Consider the following 16,537-nt stretch of genomic DNA (forward strand, 5'->3'; position numbering starts at 1 on the left):
AGGACATTAAATTATTCTATACTCTACTAACTTGTAAGCTAAAAAAAAGTGCTCTTTCAGAGTTCTATCATTATAAGTGTGACCTGAGTTTACACATTCATTCTTCTTGACTTATTTTAAATAACAGGGCTAAATTTTTCTAACATTCTCAGAACCCACATCAATCTCTTGCTTAGATTCAGGGTGGAGCTATGAGAGGAGAACCATTCAGCTGGCTTGTTTGCAGAATGATGGGATGGTCCTGAAACAGACTGAAAATATAGGTGCTTGAGTAGTTATGCTGCTGCAGACAGGGGAGCCCAGCTCTTCATATCATAAGTCAGTGATTCAAACTTACAGGGACAAGGCCCATCAAATCAACTGTAGCGAAAACTGGCTACAGTGAATGATCAGTTCTAGGCTGCATCAGAGCCTTGGACTCAATTATTAATTTTTTGTTCTTGAATAACAAGTAATATAAAATTACTACTGGCTTGTCAGCAAAGTGCTAGGCCCTGACTTCAGATCCAAGGGCCAGTGTGTGTGTGTGTGTGTGTGTGTGTGTGTGTGTGTGTGGACCTCAGCAAAATGTACTCTCCATGGAGAGAGGCCCCAGGGCTGGAATGCAATCCAGTTCTCTGGGAAGCGGTTAATATAATATAGGGACTCCTCTCCTATCTCCTCCCTCAGGCTTTGCGCAGATGCATGCGTTGTTCTGAGTCTTTTCAGTAGCTGACTCATAGCATTATGGGAAGAAAAGGTGCCATAATGGGCCCCAAGTTACTTGTTCTGTCCACAGTTTTAAATCCCTATCTACCTATAACCAAATAAACCTAATATGCTCTCATTCTCCCTTCTTTGTTGATACCCTCAACTGACATTAGGGGATGAAGGCAACAACCACTACTGCTTCCTGCTAAGAGTGGGGTGAATTTCTTCTACCAACTTAACTATAGGTCTATTCTTTTGGCCTAGTCTTCAACTTTGAAGAAAACTAAGGGAAGTTGTATACTGAATTCTAGAAAAATGTGTTTACTTATGAGTACAGTGAATGTCTACTGAAAAGTAGAAAACTGAGCTGTGGGGTGCCATGGGGAAATCCTAGTGGAAATGGGCACAGGAAGCTGGCTAGGCAGGATTCAGGCATGGAGAGAAGACAGGGTGGAGAGCCACTACCAGTTAGTATGTGCCTGCTGAGACAGCACTAGTGAACAAAGGGTTGAGGGTACAGAAGCCACTTGATTTGTGTTGGGCCACATTGTTATGCTTCAGGCTTTATTCTGACATGGAAATATGATATATGTTAGCAACAACAATTTAAACAGTAACAATGTGTAATATTTATTTGATGCTATTTTGACAAATATTCTGAGCACTAATTAAGCAACACATTTTCTAGTCTGCTAAGCTGTTTCTCCTTCCTTCCCTCTCTTCCTCCTTCTTTCTTTCCTTCCTTGCTTGCTTCCTTCCTCCTCCCCTCCTTCCTTTTCTTTTCCATTTCTTTCCTTTTTTCTTTCAACATGTATACTTTCTGCCTTCCTGCTTTAGCCTTTAGAGTGCTAGCATGTGCCACCACACCCAGCATAAGCACTTTCTATGAAGTATTTTTTATTTTTTTGCAGTCTTCGGGTTTGAACTCAGGGCCTGAGCACTGTCCCTGGCTTCTTTTCACTCAAGGCTAGCACTCTACTACTTGAGCCACAGAGTCACTTCTGGCTTTTACTATATATGTGGTGCTGTGGAATCAAACCCAGGGGCTTCATGTATATGAGGCAAGCACTCTACCACTAACCACTAAGCCATATTCACAGCCCCATGAAGTTTTTTTTTTTTTTTTTTTTTTTTTTTGGCCAGTCCTGGGCCTTGGACTCAGGGCATGAGCACTGTCCCTGGCTTCTTCCCGCTCAAGGCTAGCACTCTGCCACTTGAGCCACAGCGCTGCTTCTGGCCGTTTTCTGTATATGTGGTGCTGGGGAATCGAACCTAGGGCCTCGTGTATCCGAGGCAGGCACTCTTGCCACTAGGCTATATCCCCAGCCCCCCATGAAGTATTTTTAACTCACAACTTTTACAATAACTTTATGAGGTAGCTTACATTCTATTTTTTATTTTCCATGGAGACGAACAAATAAGAAAACAACTTGCTCCAGGCCATGCAGTTAGTATGGAGTAGATCTGGCACTATGTCCAGGTATGTTTTGATTCTAAACATGAGACCCCCAAGCACTAGCCTTTAAAAATGAAAATCTTGGGCTGCTTAGCTTAGTGGTAGGGTGCTTGTTTAGCAAGCACAAGGCACTCGGTTTAATCCCTAGCATTACTTTTTCCTGGAAAATATTTAGAATAATCCTGGAAGAGAGAGGCAGGAATCATGGCTTATTTTTTTCCTCCTTACTGGGATTTGAACTCAAGGCTTCATATATACTAGGCTGGTGCTTTACCACATGAACTACATTTCCTGCTCTGCATATTTTGCTGATTATTTTGAAGATGGAGTCCAGTGAACTCTTTTGCCCAGCCTGGTCTTGAACTGCCACCTTCCATATCTCAGCTTCCTGAATAGCTACAATTGTAGGCCTGAGCCACCGGTCCCTGGAATAGTTTATACTTCTGTCTGTCCCATGTAGTAAAAACCAGATACAAATAAATGGTAAGAAATTTAATACAAATTTAAAATTTATAACTATGTAAGTTAGTAAATATCTATATACTTAATTTGAGTAACATAGGATAATGACTTTCATGTGGTCCAGTGCTAAGATGCTGAAAATAACTCCTTAGAAATAAAATGTTTTATAACTTGGAAATTTTTTGCTATTTTTTAAAAAGACATCCCAACCAATTATTTCCTAGATTTACGAAAAGATGATAGATAAATGGCTTATTTTTCTCCATTCATCTATGGTTAATTGTGTGTGATAAAAAATTAAAAACCTATAAAAGATACACTTTGAGTAATGAGCCAAGAGCAAGCTTTGCCAGAGCTATCATTCTCAACACAACCACATCCATCGTTTATGTAGCTAATAGTCCTGAGTGTGTCTCCACTGATGAATGAGGCTTTATTTTTTAATCAGTATCATCATTAATAGATCAATAACACACAAGCGCAGAAAATGCTCATTCCCACAGAAACTCAAATGCTTCCAGTAGTCTGAGGATTTGCTTTCAAATGTTTTCTTTGGAGGCTTGTTTAATTATTAAAAACTACAGAACATCCCTGCTCCATACAAGCCATTTGGAGGAAAGAAACTGACCCAGGATGAACTTACTTGTGGTAAAAACACCTCCTCTGACTGCTGTTACATTCACTTGGGAACTGTGAAGGGAATTATTTTTCACACCTAAATGAATCTTATCTCTATATAGTAAAAGGGAAAACCAGAATGTAATTAGGTGGCAAAAAAAGGCTAGAGAAAATAATATTTGAAACATGCATAGCCTCTACTGGTCAGAGATACACTACATTTGTTCCCTAATGAATGACCAGTGAAGTCTCAGGATATTACTTTCCAGCTCTTTTTCTCCCTTAAGAATACCAACTACAGTAGTGCTTTTCTAAAAAGATGCAGTCATTTGCAATCAGCTTCTCTTTTGCAAGTATATTTGTACTCTTCCTCAAAGACAGGCAATGGATTAAGTGAAGATATGCCACTAAATTCCTTTGTTAGAACCCCTATGCCCAGGGGAAGAAATAATGGTATATAGAATCAACTCCCATTTTCAGATTTTCTGTCTTGCCAAAGTGCATTTACACTCTTGTAACTCTTGTAACATATTGCACACAAAGATGCCAATGTGAACATTACACTCATTACTGAAATAGAAAAAAAGTAGTGTTGTGCCCTCTTTTTTATAGATGTATATTTATTTGCTTTTGTCAATCTAACTTTGATTTAATAAAAGAAATGACATCATGGAAGGGGTGACCCTGATCAAGATGCATTGTACTCGTAAATTGATTGATTTGAAACCCCTTTATACAGCTACATAAAGATTAAAAAAAAATTAAGGACAAGTGCCAGTGGCTCATCTGTAATTACATCTGTAATCCTCCCTACTCAAGAGGCTGAGATCTGTGGATTGCTGTTTGAAGCCATCCTGGGCAGGAAAGTCTGTGATTCTCTTATTGCCAATAAACTTAGAAAATGCCAGAAGCAGCACTGTGGCTCAAGTGGTAGAGCGTTAGCCTTGAGCACAAGGAGACTCAGGGACAATACCTTGAGTTCAAGACCCAGGACTGGCAAAAAAGAAAAAAAAGTATCACATTATAGAAAGATACAGTACTGATGGGGCATTGTATAATCCTTGCTACTCATGAGGCAGAGGTTTAAGGCCAGCTAGGGGGGAAAAAAGCTAATGAGATCCAACCTCAGTAAGCAAGCCAGGTATTGTGGTCCCCCAAGGAAAACCATGGGTCCTTGTCTGAAAAACAACTATAGGAAAGAGGAAAGAGGATGGCAGTGTGGCTTATGGAGTAGAATAGCTGGGGAGGCCCTGGGTTCAAATCACAATACTGCTAAAACAAATAAAAAGATGTAGCAGTGTCCCTGAAAGATGAGAAAGACAAGGAGTTGGGATAGTCACAGTTCATGGTGTGTTCCTGGCTATTTTAATACCTTTTAGGCACTCAGAATTCTGAATTTTGACAGTGCTACTTTAAGAGCTCAATCCAGTTGCTTCACCGCGTTTTAAATCAAAGAAGTGACTGGGCTCCTGGTATCCTGCCAGAATAGAGCAGTGAGACAGTCCAACCACATGTCTGTAGTTACAGTTTCAGCTGTGTATGAGCAACAGCTAAATCCCTGGGTTAGGCTCTATTTGTTTCACTATGAAGGCTGTTTTTGCAGTAGCAAACCTAGTACAATTCAGAGATGTCAACACTGTCCCCAAACACACCCCTTAATCCTGTACTACTAGCTTTATCTCACCAAATCAGGACTTTGATTACTTCCTAAGAGATCATCATTGGATTGCTCCACCCTGGGACAGGTGCCATAATGTGTCCAAGTTTCCTTTGCTATGAGCCCATTAACAGGAATGCCCTGCACAGAAAGTCCACAGTCTCACAGCAATTGAACCAAAAGATGTGTGTGGAGGTATGTCTCCCATATACAGCCTTTTTCTGAGTGTCCACCTCAAGCAGTGACCGGCAACTGGTGAAGTGCCAAGTCTGCATGGGGGGCTGCACTGGGCAGAAGAAAGGTGTGTCTCCAGTCCCTCTGCAGAATAAGTTGATTCCAGTGAAGCTCTTACACACCTGAGCACTGCTGTGCCACTGGAACACTGGTGCCCAATGAAAGAAAGCCAGAGATAAAGAAATCCAGACTTAACAATTTAGATGGTATAATATTATAAAGCTGTAGTCAGGTGCCAGTGGCTCATGCCTGTACTCCTAGCTACTCAAGATGCTAACATCTGAGGATTGTGGTTCAACACTAGCCAAAGCAAATAAATCAGAGAGACACTTCTTGTCAAGTAATTAGCAGAGCTGTGGCTCAAATGGTAAAGTATCAGCCTTGATCCACTCAAGGCTAAAAAAGCTAAGTGAGATCATGAGGCCCTGAGTTTAAGACCTAATACCAGCACAAAACCAAAATAAAACAAAGAAAAAAGTATATAATATAGCTTTGCCCAGAGTGTCAGTTCAATACAGAATCTGGCTTACAGAGCCAACAAGTTGGCCAAAATATAGCGTGATCCAAGAATGACATACAGAATAATCTTTACCACTAGGGCTTTCTCTCAAGGAGACATAAGAGAATTTATGTTGAATGAGTAACATAAAACTTTCAGAATGTGGCTCCAAGACACATGAGCACATGTCTGTATGTTGTGCCAGAATGAAGGCACCTCTTCTTATATCCTTCAAAGTCATATTTTCGAAAGCAGCAGCCAGTCTGGGAGAGGACTTTGTAGTCAGTTACACTGAAGATCATTTGTGCTCTGGGGCTGGCAACTGACCTTTGAGGGCATCATGTGAAAAATCAGGCATTTATGGAAAATGGAAGAAAAGGGAATTTGTATAATACTATGAGGAGAAAAAGGGAAAATGAAGCACAATTGTTCAAGCAAGAAAATTACTAAAAGACAAAAAAGCTTCTTAAAAAAGTTTAAACTGAGGCAGGTGCCGGTGGCTCATGCCTATAATCCTAACTACTCAGGATGCTGTGATCTGAGAATCATGGTTCAAAGCCAGCAGGAAAGTCCATGAGACTCTTATCTCCAATAAACCAGTCAGGAAACTGGAAGTGGCACTGTGGCTCAACTGGTAGAGCACTAGCTTTGAGCTGAAGAGCTCAGGGACAGCACCCAGGCCCAGAGGTCAAGCACCATGACAAAAAAAAAAAAGTTTAAACCTGCAGAAGAGGTGAAAGAATAATGCAAGAAATGTTCTATACTTTTCATTTAGATTTACCAACTTTTAACACCTACCAAATTGGCTTGATCTTCACTTTCTCTATTTCTCAGTACATTTGCATACACATGTATGTATGCATAGACACACACATATGTACTATACATATATACATGCATACATATAGGCACATATGTACATATGAATATACCATGCACACTCACAAATATGTCTGTATGTCTGTATATACACATATACCCACATATATAGATTATTTTTATTTTTTCAGCCATTGGAAAAAGTAAGCTGTAGACACTATTTCACTTAAGAAAATATTTTTTTTTTTTTTTTTTTGGCCAGTCCTGGGCCTTGGACTCAGGGCCTGAGCACTGTCCCTGGCTCCTTTTTGCTCAAGGCTAGCATTCTGCCACTTGAGCCACAGCGCCACTTCTGGCCGTTTTCTATATATGTGGTGCTGGGGAATTGAACCCAGGGCTTCATGTATACGAGGTAAGCGCTCTTGCCACTAGGCCACATTCCCAGCCCTTAAGAAAATATTTTTAAGAATAAGGATATACTTTATAAGAATATTCTTGTTTATAACCATAGTATCAGTAATATACATAGAAAAATTAACATTGACTAAGGTAATTTAATGTGTAGTGTACTTTCCCATTGTGCTAAAAATCTCCTTCATAACTTTTGGGTTTCGAATCAGAATTTAGTGAAAGTTTATATACTACATTTGGTTATTCTTTTTCTTAGACTCTTTTCAGTAATTAATTGTGTGAGTGTGTGTGTGTGTGTGTGTGTGTGTGTGTCAGTCCTGGAGCTTGAACTTAAGTCCAGGACTCTGTCCTGAGCTTTTTTGCTCAAGGCTAGAACTCTACCATGTGAGCCACAGTTCCACTTCCAACTTCTTGGTGGTTAATTGGAGATAAGGATCTCACTGACTTTCCTGCTGGGGCTGACTTGGAACTCCAATCCTCAGATGTCAGCCTCTTAAGTAGCTAGGATTACAGATATAAGCTACCACACTCAACTTTTTTTTTTTCTTCAAATCCCAGGCACTAGGAAGTGGAACTGTGGTTCAAAATGGTAGAGGGCTAGGTTTGAGTAAAAAAGCTCAGGGACAGCACCCTGACCCTGAGTTCAAGCCCCATGACCACCATCACCACCACCACCAACAAAAGGTCTAGGCACTGGTGACTCATGCCTAAACTCCTCAGGATACTGAGATCTGAGGATGGTCGTTCAAATCCAGTCCGGCAGCATAGTCCAAGGGATTCTATATCCAGCTAACCAGAAGAATTGTGGATTGGAACTGTAGATGAAGTGGTAAAGCACCAACTACAAGCAAAAAAGTTTAGTAAGAGTACAAGATTCTGAATTCCAAGAATAAAACAGTATTTTTTCTGACTTCTGAGCCATGTAATACATCCTCACTTTGGTCAGGATAATGTCAAGGTTTAGTGTTGGACCTCCATCACTGCCATAACACTATCCTTTCCCTCCTGTATTTGTTTTCAGTTTGTATAATGTCTATAGTGTGAATAAAGGATAAGTTACAGACTCTAAGTCTCTCTTTTTTTTTTTTTTTTGGCCAGTCCTGGGGCTTGTACTCAGGGACTGAGCACTGTCCCTGGCTTCTTCTTGCTCAAGGATAGCACTCTGCCACTTGAGCCACAGCACCACTTCTGGCCATTTTCTGTATATGTGGTGCTGGGGAATCGAACCTAGGGCCTCATGTATACGAGGCAAGCACTCTTGCCACTAGGCCATATCCCCAGCCCCTCTAAGTCTCTTATGAAAATGACTTTTGCTTGTGTTTCTTTGTAAATTTCATAGAGACAAGAAGAGAAACAATAATGTTTACACAGTCTCCTTTGCCTATGGTGCATTTTGGTGCCTTTTCCCCATTTCCTTGTTTGTAAATATGAGGAAATCAATAGTGCCCAGTTAAGAATATAGCTCAGAACAATGCTTGGCACAGAAAAGCCTTATATAAACACTAGCTCTTGATGTTGTTTTTGTTACCAGGCATAGTAATCCATCTATGCCATTAGGTATTTCTCAACTACCAGCAATGCCTAGTGAAAGAAAAAAGAAATCACTCAAACTGGTTTAACTGGTTTCTAGAGTTCCAAAAGGTAGTAGATAGAACCACAAATCCCAGCCCTTAAAACAAACAAGGGTGGAGCTGAGAAGGTGCTGAAGTGAAGGGAGAAGTGACAGCAGGTCAGCAGGTGGATTGCTTTTCCCTGGGATTACAATTCTTTCTCAAGTTTACTATATCAAGTTCATAAAGGAAGTTAGCCAGGTGCCATTGGCTCATGCCTGTAATTTTAGCTATGCAAAAGGATGAGATCTGAGGATTTGAGGTTTGAAGCTGGCACAAGTCCATGAGACTTACATCTCCAATTCATCAGCAAAAAGTTGGAAGTAGAACTGGGAAAACATCTAGGTTCTGAGTTCAAACCCCAGTACTGATACAATCACACAAAAACAAACAAGAGTTGTTGGGAGACCATATGACTAGCACAGTTCAACCCAAATGTAAACCTACAGTGTTATCTGTTCCTTCAGTTACAAATACACAGTTCACATTCTTCCTGGGATACATTCAGGACCCAACATGCAACTCAGGTCCCCATCCCATTTATTCCAAAGAACCCACCTTCACCAAGAGTCCTCTGCAACAAGTCATGTTTGGCCTGGAGTTTTGTGATGAGATTACTGCCTTCCAAATACTCTCTGAGTTTCTGTAAAAGGCATAATTAATAATTTAAAAAAAGAAACCTATTCAAATGTCAAAGAACTTATAGGTAATTGAAAACCAGCCCCTGTTTATCTTCTAGGTTCTGGCATTTGGCTACTCAAACTGATTGTCAAGTCAGTTTCAATCAACACTTGGAAACCTACTAAAAAATGCAGACTTAGCTAGGTGCCAGTGGCTCACGCTTCTAATCCTAGTTCTCAGAAGGCTGAGATCTGAGGATTGAGGTTGAAGCCAGCCTAGGCAGGAAAGTCTATGACACTATTAACTCCAATTAACCACTAAAATAGCCAGAGGGCCAGTTGTTGCTCAAGTGGTAGAGTGCAAGCCTTGAGCAAAAATAAAACAAAAACAAAACAAAAACTCAGGGACAGTGCCCAGGCCCTGTATTCAAGCTTCAGCACACACACACACACACACACACACACACACACACACACACACACACACACACACACAGACTTAAAGGCTTCCTCTTTCTCCATACTTAATGGAAGCAGAACCTGAATTTTTAACAGTCTCTCCCAGTGACATGTTAAAATTTAAATGTGCTTTTTTAAAGCAGTTCTAACAACCCTAAATTCTACCCACACTGCCCGGTCCAGACCTTCTGAGGGTAGACAGGAGTCCATAGTTTATTCCAGGCCTTCCCATCCCCCCTCATCTGTGAAAACCTGCGTCTGGTCTGTGTCTAGAGCGGCTTGAGATCAAGGCTGGATGTACCATGAAGTAGAACTGCTCCGTCTCTTGCTGGTTAGCTCTTCTCTTGGCAATGCTGGGCTTACTCAGGTAGGTTTCAGAGACAGTGGACTTCACAGACTCTGTAGAGCGGCTGTGCTGGAAGCATTCCGACACGTCGTAGTCCTCGATGGTGACCATGTCTTGAATGGTCTGCAAAGTGGCTTCAGTTGTTTTCTTGACCTGCAACAGAAATACGTTCCTCAAGTTAGTACATAATTTCGTGAGTCCCATGCAGACTCTAGGAGAGTCCATTCTGCCTGGTAGTCATGAGGACACGCCTCCTGTCCCTGTGGACTGTAGAACCTACTAGAAGAGACAGACATGTCACCAGCACAAGGAGGCTATTGATTTATAAGTGAGTATTCAGAAAACTCAGAGACCACTAGGGACTCTCAAATTTCTTTTAAAAAAGGTTTTGTTTTTATTAATTTATGTTTTGTGCCCTTATTGGGGATCAATTCTAGGGCCTGGTTGTTGTCCTTGAGCTTTTCTGCTCCAGGCTGGCATGCTATCATTTGAGCAGTCACTCAATTTCTGGCTTTTTGCTGATAAACTAGACATAAGAGTCTCATGGAGCTTCTTGCCTTTAAAGTATAATCCTCAGATTTTAGCCTTGTGAGCAGTAGCTAGGAATCACAGGCAAGAGCCAATGGCTCCCAGCCTTAAAACCTTTTTGAATGAAGTAAAATTACATATGGAAAAATATGCAGCAAGAAGCATACAGCCTGATGCATGGTCACAATGTGAACACACATATGTGGACACCTGTCAGGTTAGGAAATAGTATATTGGGGTACCCTCATGTCCTCCCAATGAGCATGTGCCCTTTCTGTCTCCTCACATTCCTCTGATGCCCCATGTCATGTATTGGTTTTGTCCTTTTCTATGCTCTACGTAAATGGAATCGTACAGCACATACATTATTATTATTACTGTTTTTGCTATTATGTGTGTGTTCTGGTCCTGGGACTTGAACTCTGGGCCCAGATACTGTTCTTGAGTTTTTGTGCTCAAGATTAGCACTCTGTCACATGAACAGCAGCTCCATTTCTAGCTTTTTGTTCATGAATTGGATATAAGAGTCTTATGGATCTTCCAGCCTGGGCTGACTTTCAAATGGCAATCTCAGATCTTAGCTTTCTGAGTAAGCCATGGGCACCTGGCAGCATATATAGTTTTTATCTTGTCTGTTTGGCTCAATGACTGAGATTCATTCATTCCTTGTGAATGGAGTAGTCCCAGCAGTGGTATTCCATTATAGGTTCAACTTGCATGTTCCTGATTTATGACATAGATTATGTACATTATTATGTTTAAGACAACTTGGATTTCCTTTCTTAGGAATGTTCTGTTGAAATTACCTAGTAGAAAACTGGATTATGTACTCTTAGTAATTTGTAGACATGTGTATGAGTCTTCTGCGAGTTATATATGTTACCAATTTCTTTTCCTATATTGTGCTACCATCTATTTCTAAATGTAGTTTCTGTTTTCAGTCAACGTATTATTCTCATCTTGATGGTTAAGACCTTTTTTTGGGGGTGGGAAGGGTTCTAGAATTGCAACTCAGGGCCTTGTGCGTGGTGATCAGGTGCTCTATCATTTGAGCCATGTCTTCAGTCCTGTAAAAGTACTGCTTTTCATGTCCCTTTAGTATGGCCACAAAGATACTTCATTTGTCTCCTAGGAGATTTTTTTAAAAATTTTTTCTTTACTTATCAAAAGTTATATTCAACCTTTGCTTATCCAAGCCTAAAGTAAATTGATAATCATATCCTTTTATCACAAAATGTAAAGAGTTTAGAGCACCCTATTTGCATTTACCCCAACTGTTTGATATGTTCCTTCCTTCCTTCCCTCCCTCCCTCTTTGCTTCCTTCCTTCTTTTTGTGCCAGCACTGGAACTTGAACTCAGGACCTGGGTGCTATCCATTAGCTTTTTTGCTCAAGGCAGGCACCTATCACTTGAGTAACAGCTCCACTTCTGTCTTTTTGGTGGTTAATGGGAGATGAGTCTCATGGACTTTTCTGCATGGGCTGGCTTTGAACTATGAATGTCAGCTCTCAGCCTTCTGAGAAACTAGGATTATAGGCATAAGCCAACAGCACTTGGCTCTAATTTCTTAGAAAGGGTTGTCAGTTACATTTCTACAAGTAAACCCAATGGATAGTAAAAGACAAATAGTTATACCAGGGCATGATTAACTCAACAGCAGTATAAACCTTCACACAGTGAGAAGAAAGGGGAATATTCTTAGGAGATGATCACAAGGGCTCAATAGCTCTGTGCATATGATCATATAAAATGATGCTTATCAAAATGAACTCCAAGAAAGGGAAGCAGGAGGTTTTTTCAAATTGTACTGGGTTCTTTTCTCTCTCTTTTCCCTTTCTTTCACTGTTTTTGATTTCTGTAACCTTTGTCTTGTATATAAGTTTATCTGATTTGGGGAAGGGAAGGGAAACACAGAAAAGTGGGACTAAGGGTGAACCAATACAGTAGTGAAATTCACTAGACACTATGCTGGAAAAGAACTATACAACGTGGGGGTGGGGAATGGAGTCGGGAGGGGGAAAACTGGGAGTGAATGTGGGAGAGAGTGACATTGTTCTAAAGGAAAGGTACTCATTAATTGACTTATGTAACTGTAGTCCTTCTGTATATCACCTTTACAAAAAAGGTTTAAAAAGATAAAAAGAGAAATTGTCAGGACAAATAAAGGACTGAAGCCACCAGGCATTAGGATGGGGAATTCTGTACTCTCCCTTGGGATGCTCTCTGTGAAGAACAACACCAACTTCTCATACACATCAGCCACTTTAACAAGGCACAAGGGACACAGTAATGCACGTACAGCTAACATGACGACTGTGAAGGCTTTCTAGCAGCAGCAGAAAACAGAAGAACACAGCTGGCTCTGGTATGATGACAAGCAAAAGACTTGACAAGGAATTCATGCAGGAGGACACACCCAGACAGCCTGATCTCTATGCTGTTGATGAAAACAAATGATGAGGGAAGCAGTGATGTCAGTAGCTTTTTGTTTTGTTCTGTTTTGCGTTGGTACTGGGGAAGGGGGCTTGAACTCAGGGTCTAGGCTCTGTCCTTTACATTTATTTTTGTTCAAGGATTGTAGTCTACCACTTGGGACACAGTGCCACTTGCTTTTTTTGATGGCTAATTGGACATAAGTGTCTCATACACTTTCCTGGCTGCGCTGGCTTCAAACTGTGATCCTCAGATCTCAGACTTCTGGGTAGCTGGGAGTTCAGGCATGGGCCACTGGCACTCAGGCTTCGGTAGTATTTTGTGGAATGCCCCCCCCCCTTTTTTTCTTTCTGCAGTCATTGGGGAAAAGAAGAAAGTCATTTGATGATCTCATTCCCCAAGCTCATTGCATTAGTTTGATAGGGCAAATATCAACTCAGGTGTCTTCAACAGAAAAATTTATCACGTCTAATTCTAAAAGACACATGTCTAAGAGCACAGTGTAAGTGTGCCAGGTTGTCCTTTCTAGGGGTCATCTGAGGGAAGGATCCATCCGAGGTCTATCAGCTATAAATGTCCATCTTCTCTTCAGGTCTTTCCACATTATCTTTTTTTTTCCCCTGAGTCCCTGTGTCCAAATCCCCTCCACACTCTGTGTGTGTGTGTGTGTGTGTGTGTGTGTGTGTGTGTGTGTGTGTGCGTGCGCTGATCTCTGCAAAGACCTTTTCTTAAAATAAGATCAGATTCTGAGACACTAAGGGATTGGCACTTCAACGTATGAATTTGGGATGAGCACAATTAATGCCATAATATGCATTGTGCCATTTTATGGTGGGGTACCTTGCTCTCTGTTTTGGGTAGAGGAATATCTGTCCTTCAGGACTCATTACTCTTTTTGTGAAGATGATCCCCATCTTTCAATGCCCTCCTTACTTAGCTACTTCCTCCTTGCTATCACTGACCTCGTATGTATTTTAATTATAGCATGAGATCATTTTGGATGTATTGAAAATGAGCAGAGAGGGACCATGCACACAGGTACACACACACACACACACACACACACACACACACACACATACACACAGAGACTGGATTAATGCCACAGTTAATTAGTTCAGGGTACAGAGACTTATTGCCAGTGTAGGACATAGATGGTGAACATCTTCCCATGTTTTCTCTCCCTCCTTGTTCCCATGAAGGGGTGCAAGTACTCATGATCCACCCATACCTAAACTCCCTGCCCTAGAACTATAATGGGCCACTCCTATTCATCATTAAGACCTACCTACTTCCTCTTTAGCCCCAGAGAAGCTACCACCTGGATGGAGTTCAGGAGCCAAACGCCATGTTGCTCTACCTCTCCCATGGGAGATATGGCCCCACTAATAAACCTCTTTATAAACCTTCTTCTCCTGTCTGTGACTATCTCCGTTTGGTCCCCTGGGATGGCTGGGACATATCTTTTCAGTTACCAGATTTGAAAACAAAACAGCTCAATCTTTGCTGCCTTAAAAGGTTTTATTGACATCATCTTTACAGAGGGATTGAACAATTCCATCTGTGTGCCTATGTGGAAGGGAATCTTGACAAATACTGAGGACTCCTGAATTTTGAACAAAATTTGTTCTTGGCAATAATATAAAGTTATTCAATATCCCTGGGAATCTTTTTTTGTGGGCTGTGGGGTTTGAACTCTGGGGCCTGGGTGCTGTCCCTGAGCTCCCTTCAGCTCAAAGCTAGCATTCTACCTCTTGAGCCACACTGCCACTTCAAGTTTTTTGGTTTCAAGGTTTTTGGTTAATTGGAGATTAACAGTCTCATGGACTTCCCTGACCTGGCTGGCTTTGAACCATGATCTTCAGAGCTCAGCCTCCTGAGTAGCTATGGTTACAGGCATGAGCCACTGGCACCCAGCCCATTACTGGGACTCGTGGGACACAAACTCTGCTGTCAGCAATGTCCCAGAAAACCTGTTTCCCTGCAGTCTACTCTGGTATGATTTAGTGTGTTTCCCTTGCCCACATGGGTGGATGTGAGAGTGTCTGTGGTCTGAGGAGCATGATCCTAAGCTCATTTCTACAAACATGGGCTACATTGAATATATTCACACATCTGTTACTAATCTTTCTCCAGTGATTATCACCTTGCCCAGACCATAGAAGGAAAAGTGTGAGTGAATGGTGGAAGGTAAAGTCATCTTCACTTTGAACCTACGGATGAATGGATGTGTAGTGCATACCCATGGCATGTGCTTGCTCTGTGAGAGTCACCCTGAGCTCCACCATTTTCTTTCTTTTTTAAAAATTCCTTTTCTAAAAGTTTTCTTCATTCCCCTTAGGGTTCTTCTTGTTGAAGGCCCTCTCTTCCATGCATTAAAATGTATTTGAAGGCCAGGTATGGTGATGCATGCCTTGAATCCCAGCTCTGAGGATGGCACAGTAAGTGTGTCACTGTCCATAGGCAGCCCAGGCAAAGATGTGAAAAATAACAAAAGCACAAAAGGCCTAAGGAAATGGCTGAAGTGATAGAGTGACTTATTAGCAAGCTCAAGGCACTGAGTTCAAACCCAAGAACCATAAACAAACCAAAACAAAATACAGCCTCTACCCTCTCTCTTCCCTACCGGTCCATCCTGTTTTCAGCTTTGGCTAGGATGATGACATCACTTTGCTGTAGGTAGTTATCTTTTACTTGGGCTTTCACTAGTACCTCATCAGTGGAAGGATGCTGGAAAGATGGAGCTACTTTAATCAGATGGAGGTTCTGGCTAGAGAAAACCTGAGACAACGAGCACAATTAAGTAGTTATGAAGCTCTGTATCATATACTAAGTCTTAAACGAATCTGAAAACTCCCCCTGAGGGCTTGCTCATGGATTCCTATAAGCCAGCCTTTTGTTGCTGTCATTGGTTTTATGGGAAATTTGGGAGAAAACATGATGTTTCTGTCCTGGGGAAACAAAATTTCCTTCACTGACCCATGCCACAAAGATAGTCTCAATTTGCCTAAAGTCTGGCTCATCTATAAAGAATCTTGTATAAGGACTATATTTTTGAAACCATATAAAACACTCCCTAGTGACCTGTATATGGAATATTTTAAGTGCTAGGAAAAGATTTTAAATGCTAGCTTTTCAGTACTCAGGGTTATGGGTTGATTAAGAATTATTGGCAAGTCGACTGGAGTGATAGGCTGCTTTTCCTGTTCCCCTTAGTCTAGTTGCTTCATATATGAGGTCTTTTTTTTTTTTTTTAATTTTTGGTGCTAGTACTGGGGCTTGAACTCATTTGGCTTTTTTGCTCAAGACTAATACTCTATCACTTGGGCCACAGCTCCATTTCTGGCTTTTTGATGTTAATTAAAAATGAGTCCCCTAGACTTTCCTGTTGGGTTGGCTTTGAACTGCAATCCTTAGGTTTCAACATACTGAGTAGCTAAGATTAGTTTTGGGCCACCTATGCCTGGCTCATTTAACATATATATGTATGTATATATATGCATGTATATATAGCATATAGCATATATGTATATTATATATTAGGACTGGCATTTGAACTTAGACCTCTCATTTTCAAGGTGAGTTGAGCCCTGCTCTGCTATCTGAATTTTACTTATAGCAAAGAAGTAACACGCCAGTGAGATCTATTTTCTGGACTAACGATTGGGACAAATGGTCTGAAAATGGGACCTAG

At 41.1% G+C, this 16,537-nt stretch overlaps 1 protein-coding gene across 2 annotated transcripts in view; it reads right to left on the minus strand.

The window, feature by feature from the left end:
• Window positions 1–16,537, minus strand: part of Srgap1 (SLIT-ROBO Rho GTPase activating protein 1) — a 231,485-nt gene that overhangs the window by 37,011 nt on the left and 177,937 nt on the right. For both annotated transcript variants that reach the window (XM_048360376.1, XM_048360368.1), the window contains exons 9-10: window positions 9,837–10,034; window positions 9,015–9,099 (exon numbers count right to left, since the gene is read on the minus strand). In XM_048360376.1, coding sequence (XP_048216333.1) covers window positions 9,015–9,099; window positions 9,837–10,034 — 283 coding nt within the window. The remainder of the gene's footprint in view (window positions 1–9,014; window positions 9,100–9,836; window positions 10,035–16,537) is intronic.

This window comes from Perognathus longimembris, chromosome 1 (genome assembly GCF_023159225.1).
Source record: "Perognathus longimembris pacificus isolate PPM17 chromosome 1, ASM2315922v1, whole genome shotgun sequence".
Taxonomy (NCBI): Eukaryota; Metazoa; Chordata; class Mammalia; order Rodentia; family Heteromyidae; genus Perognathus; species Perognathus longimembris.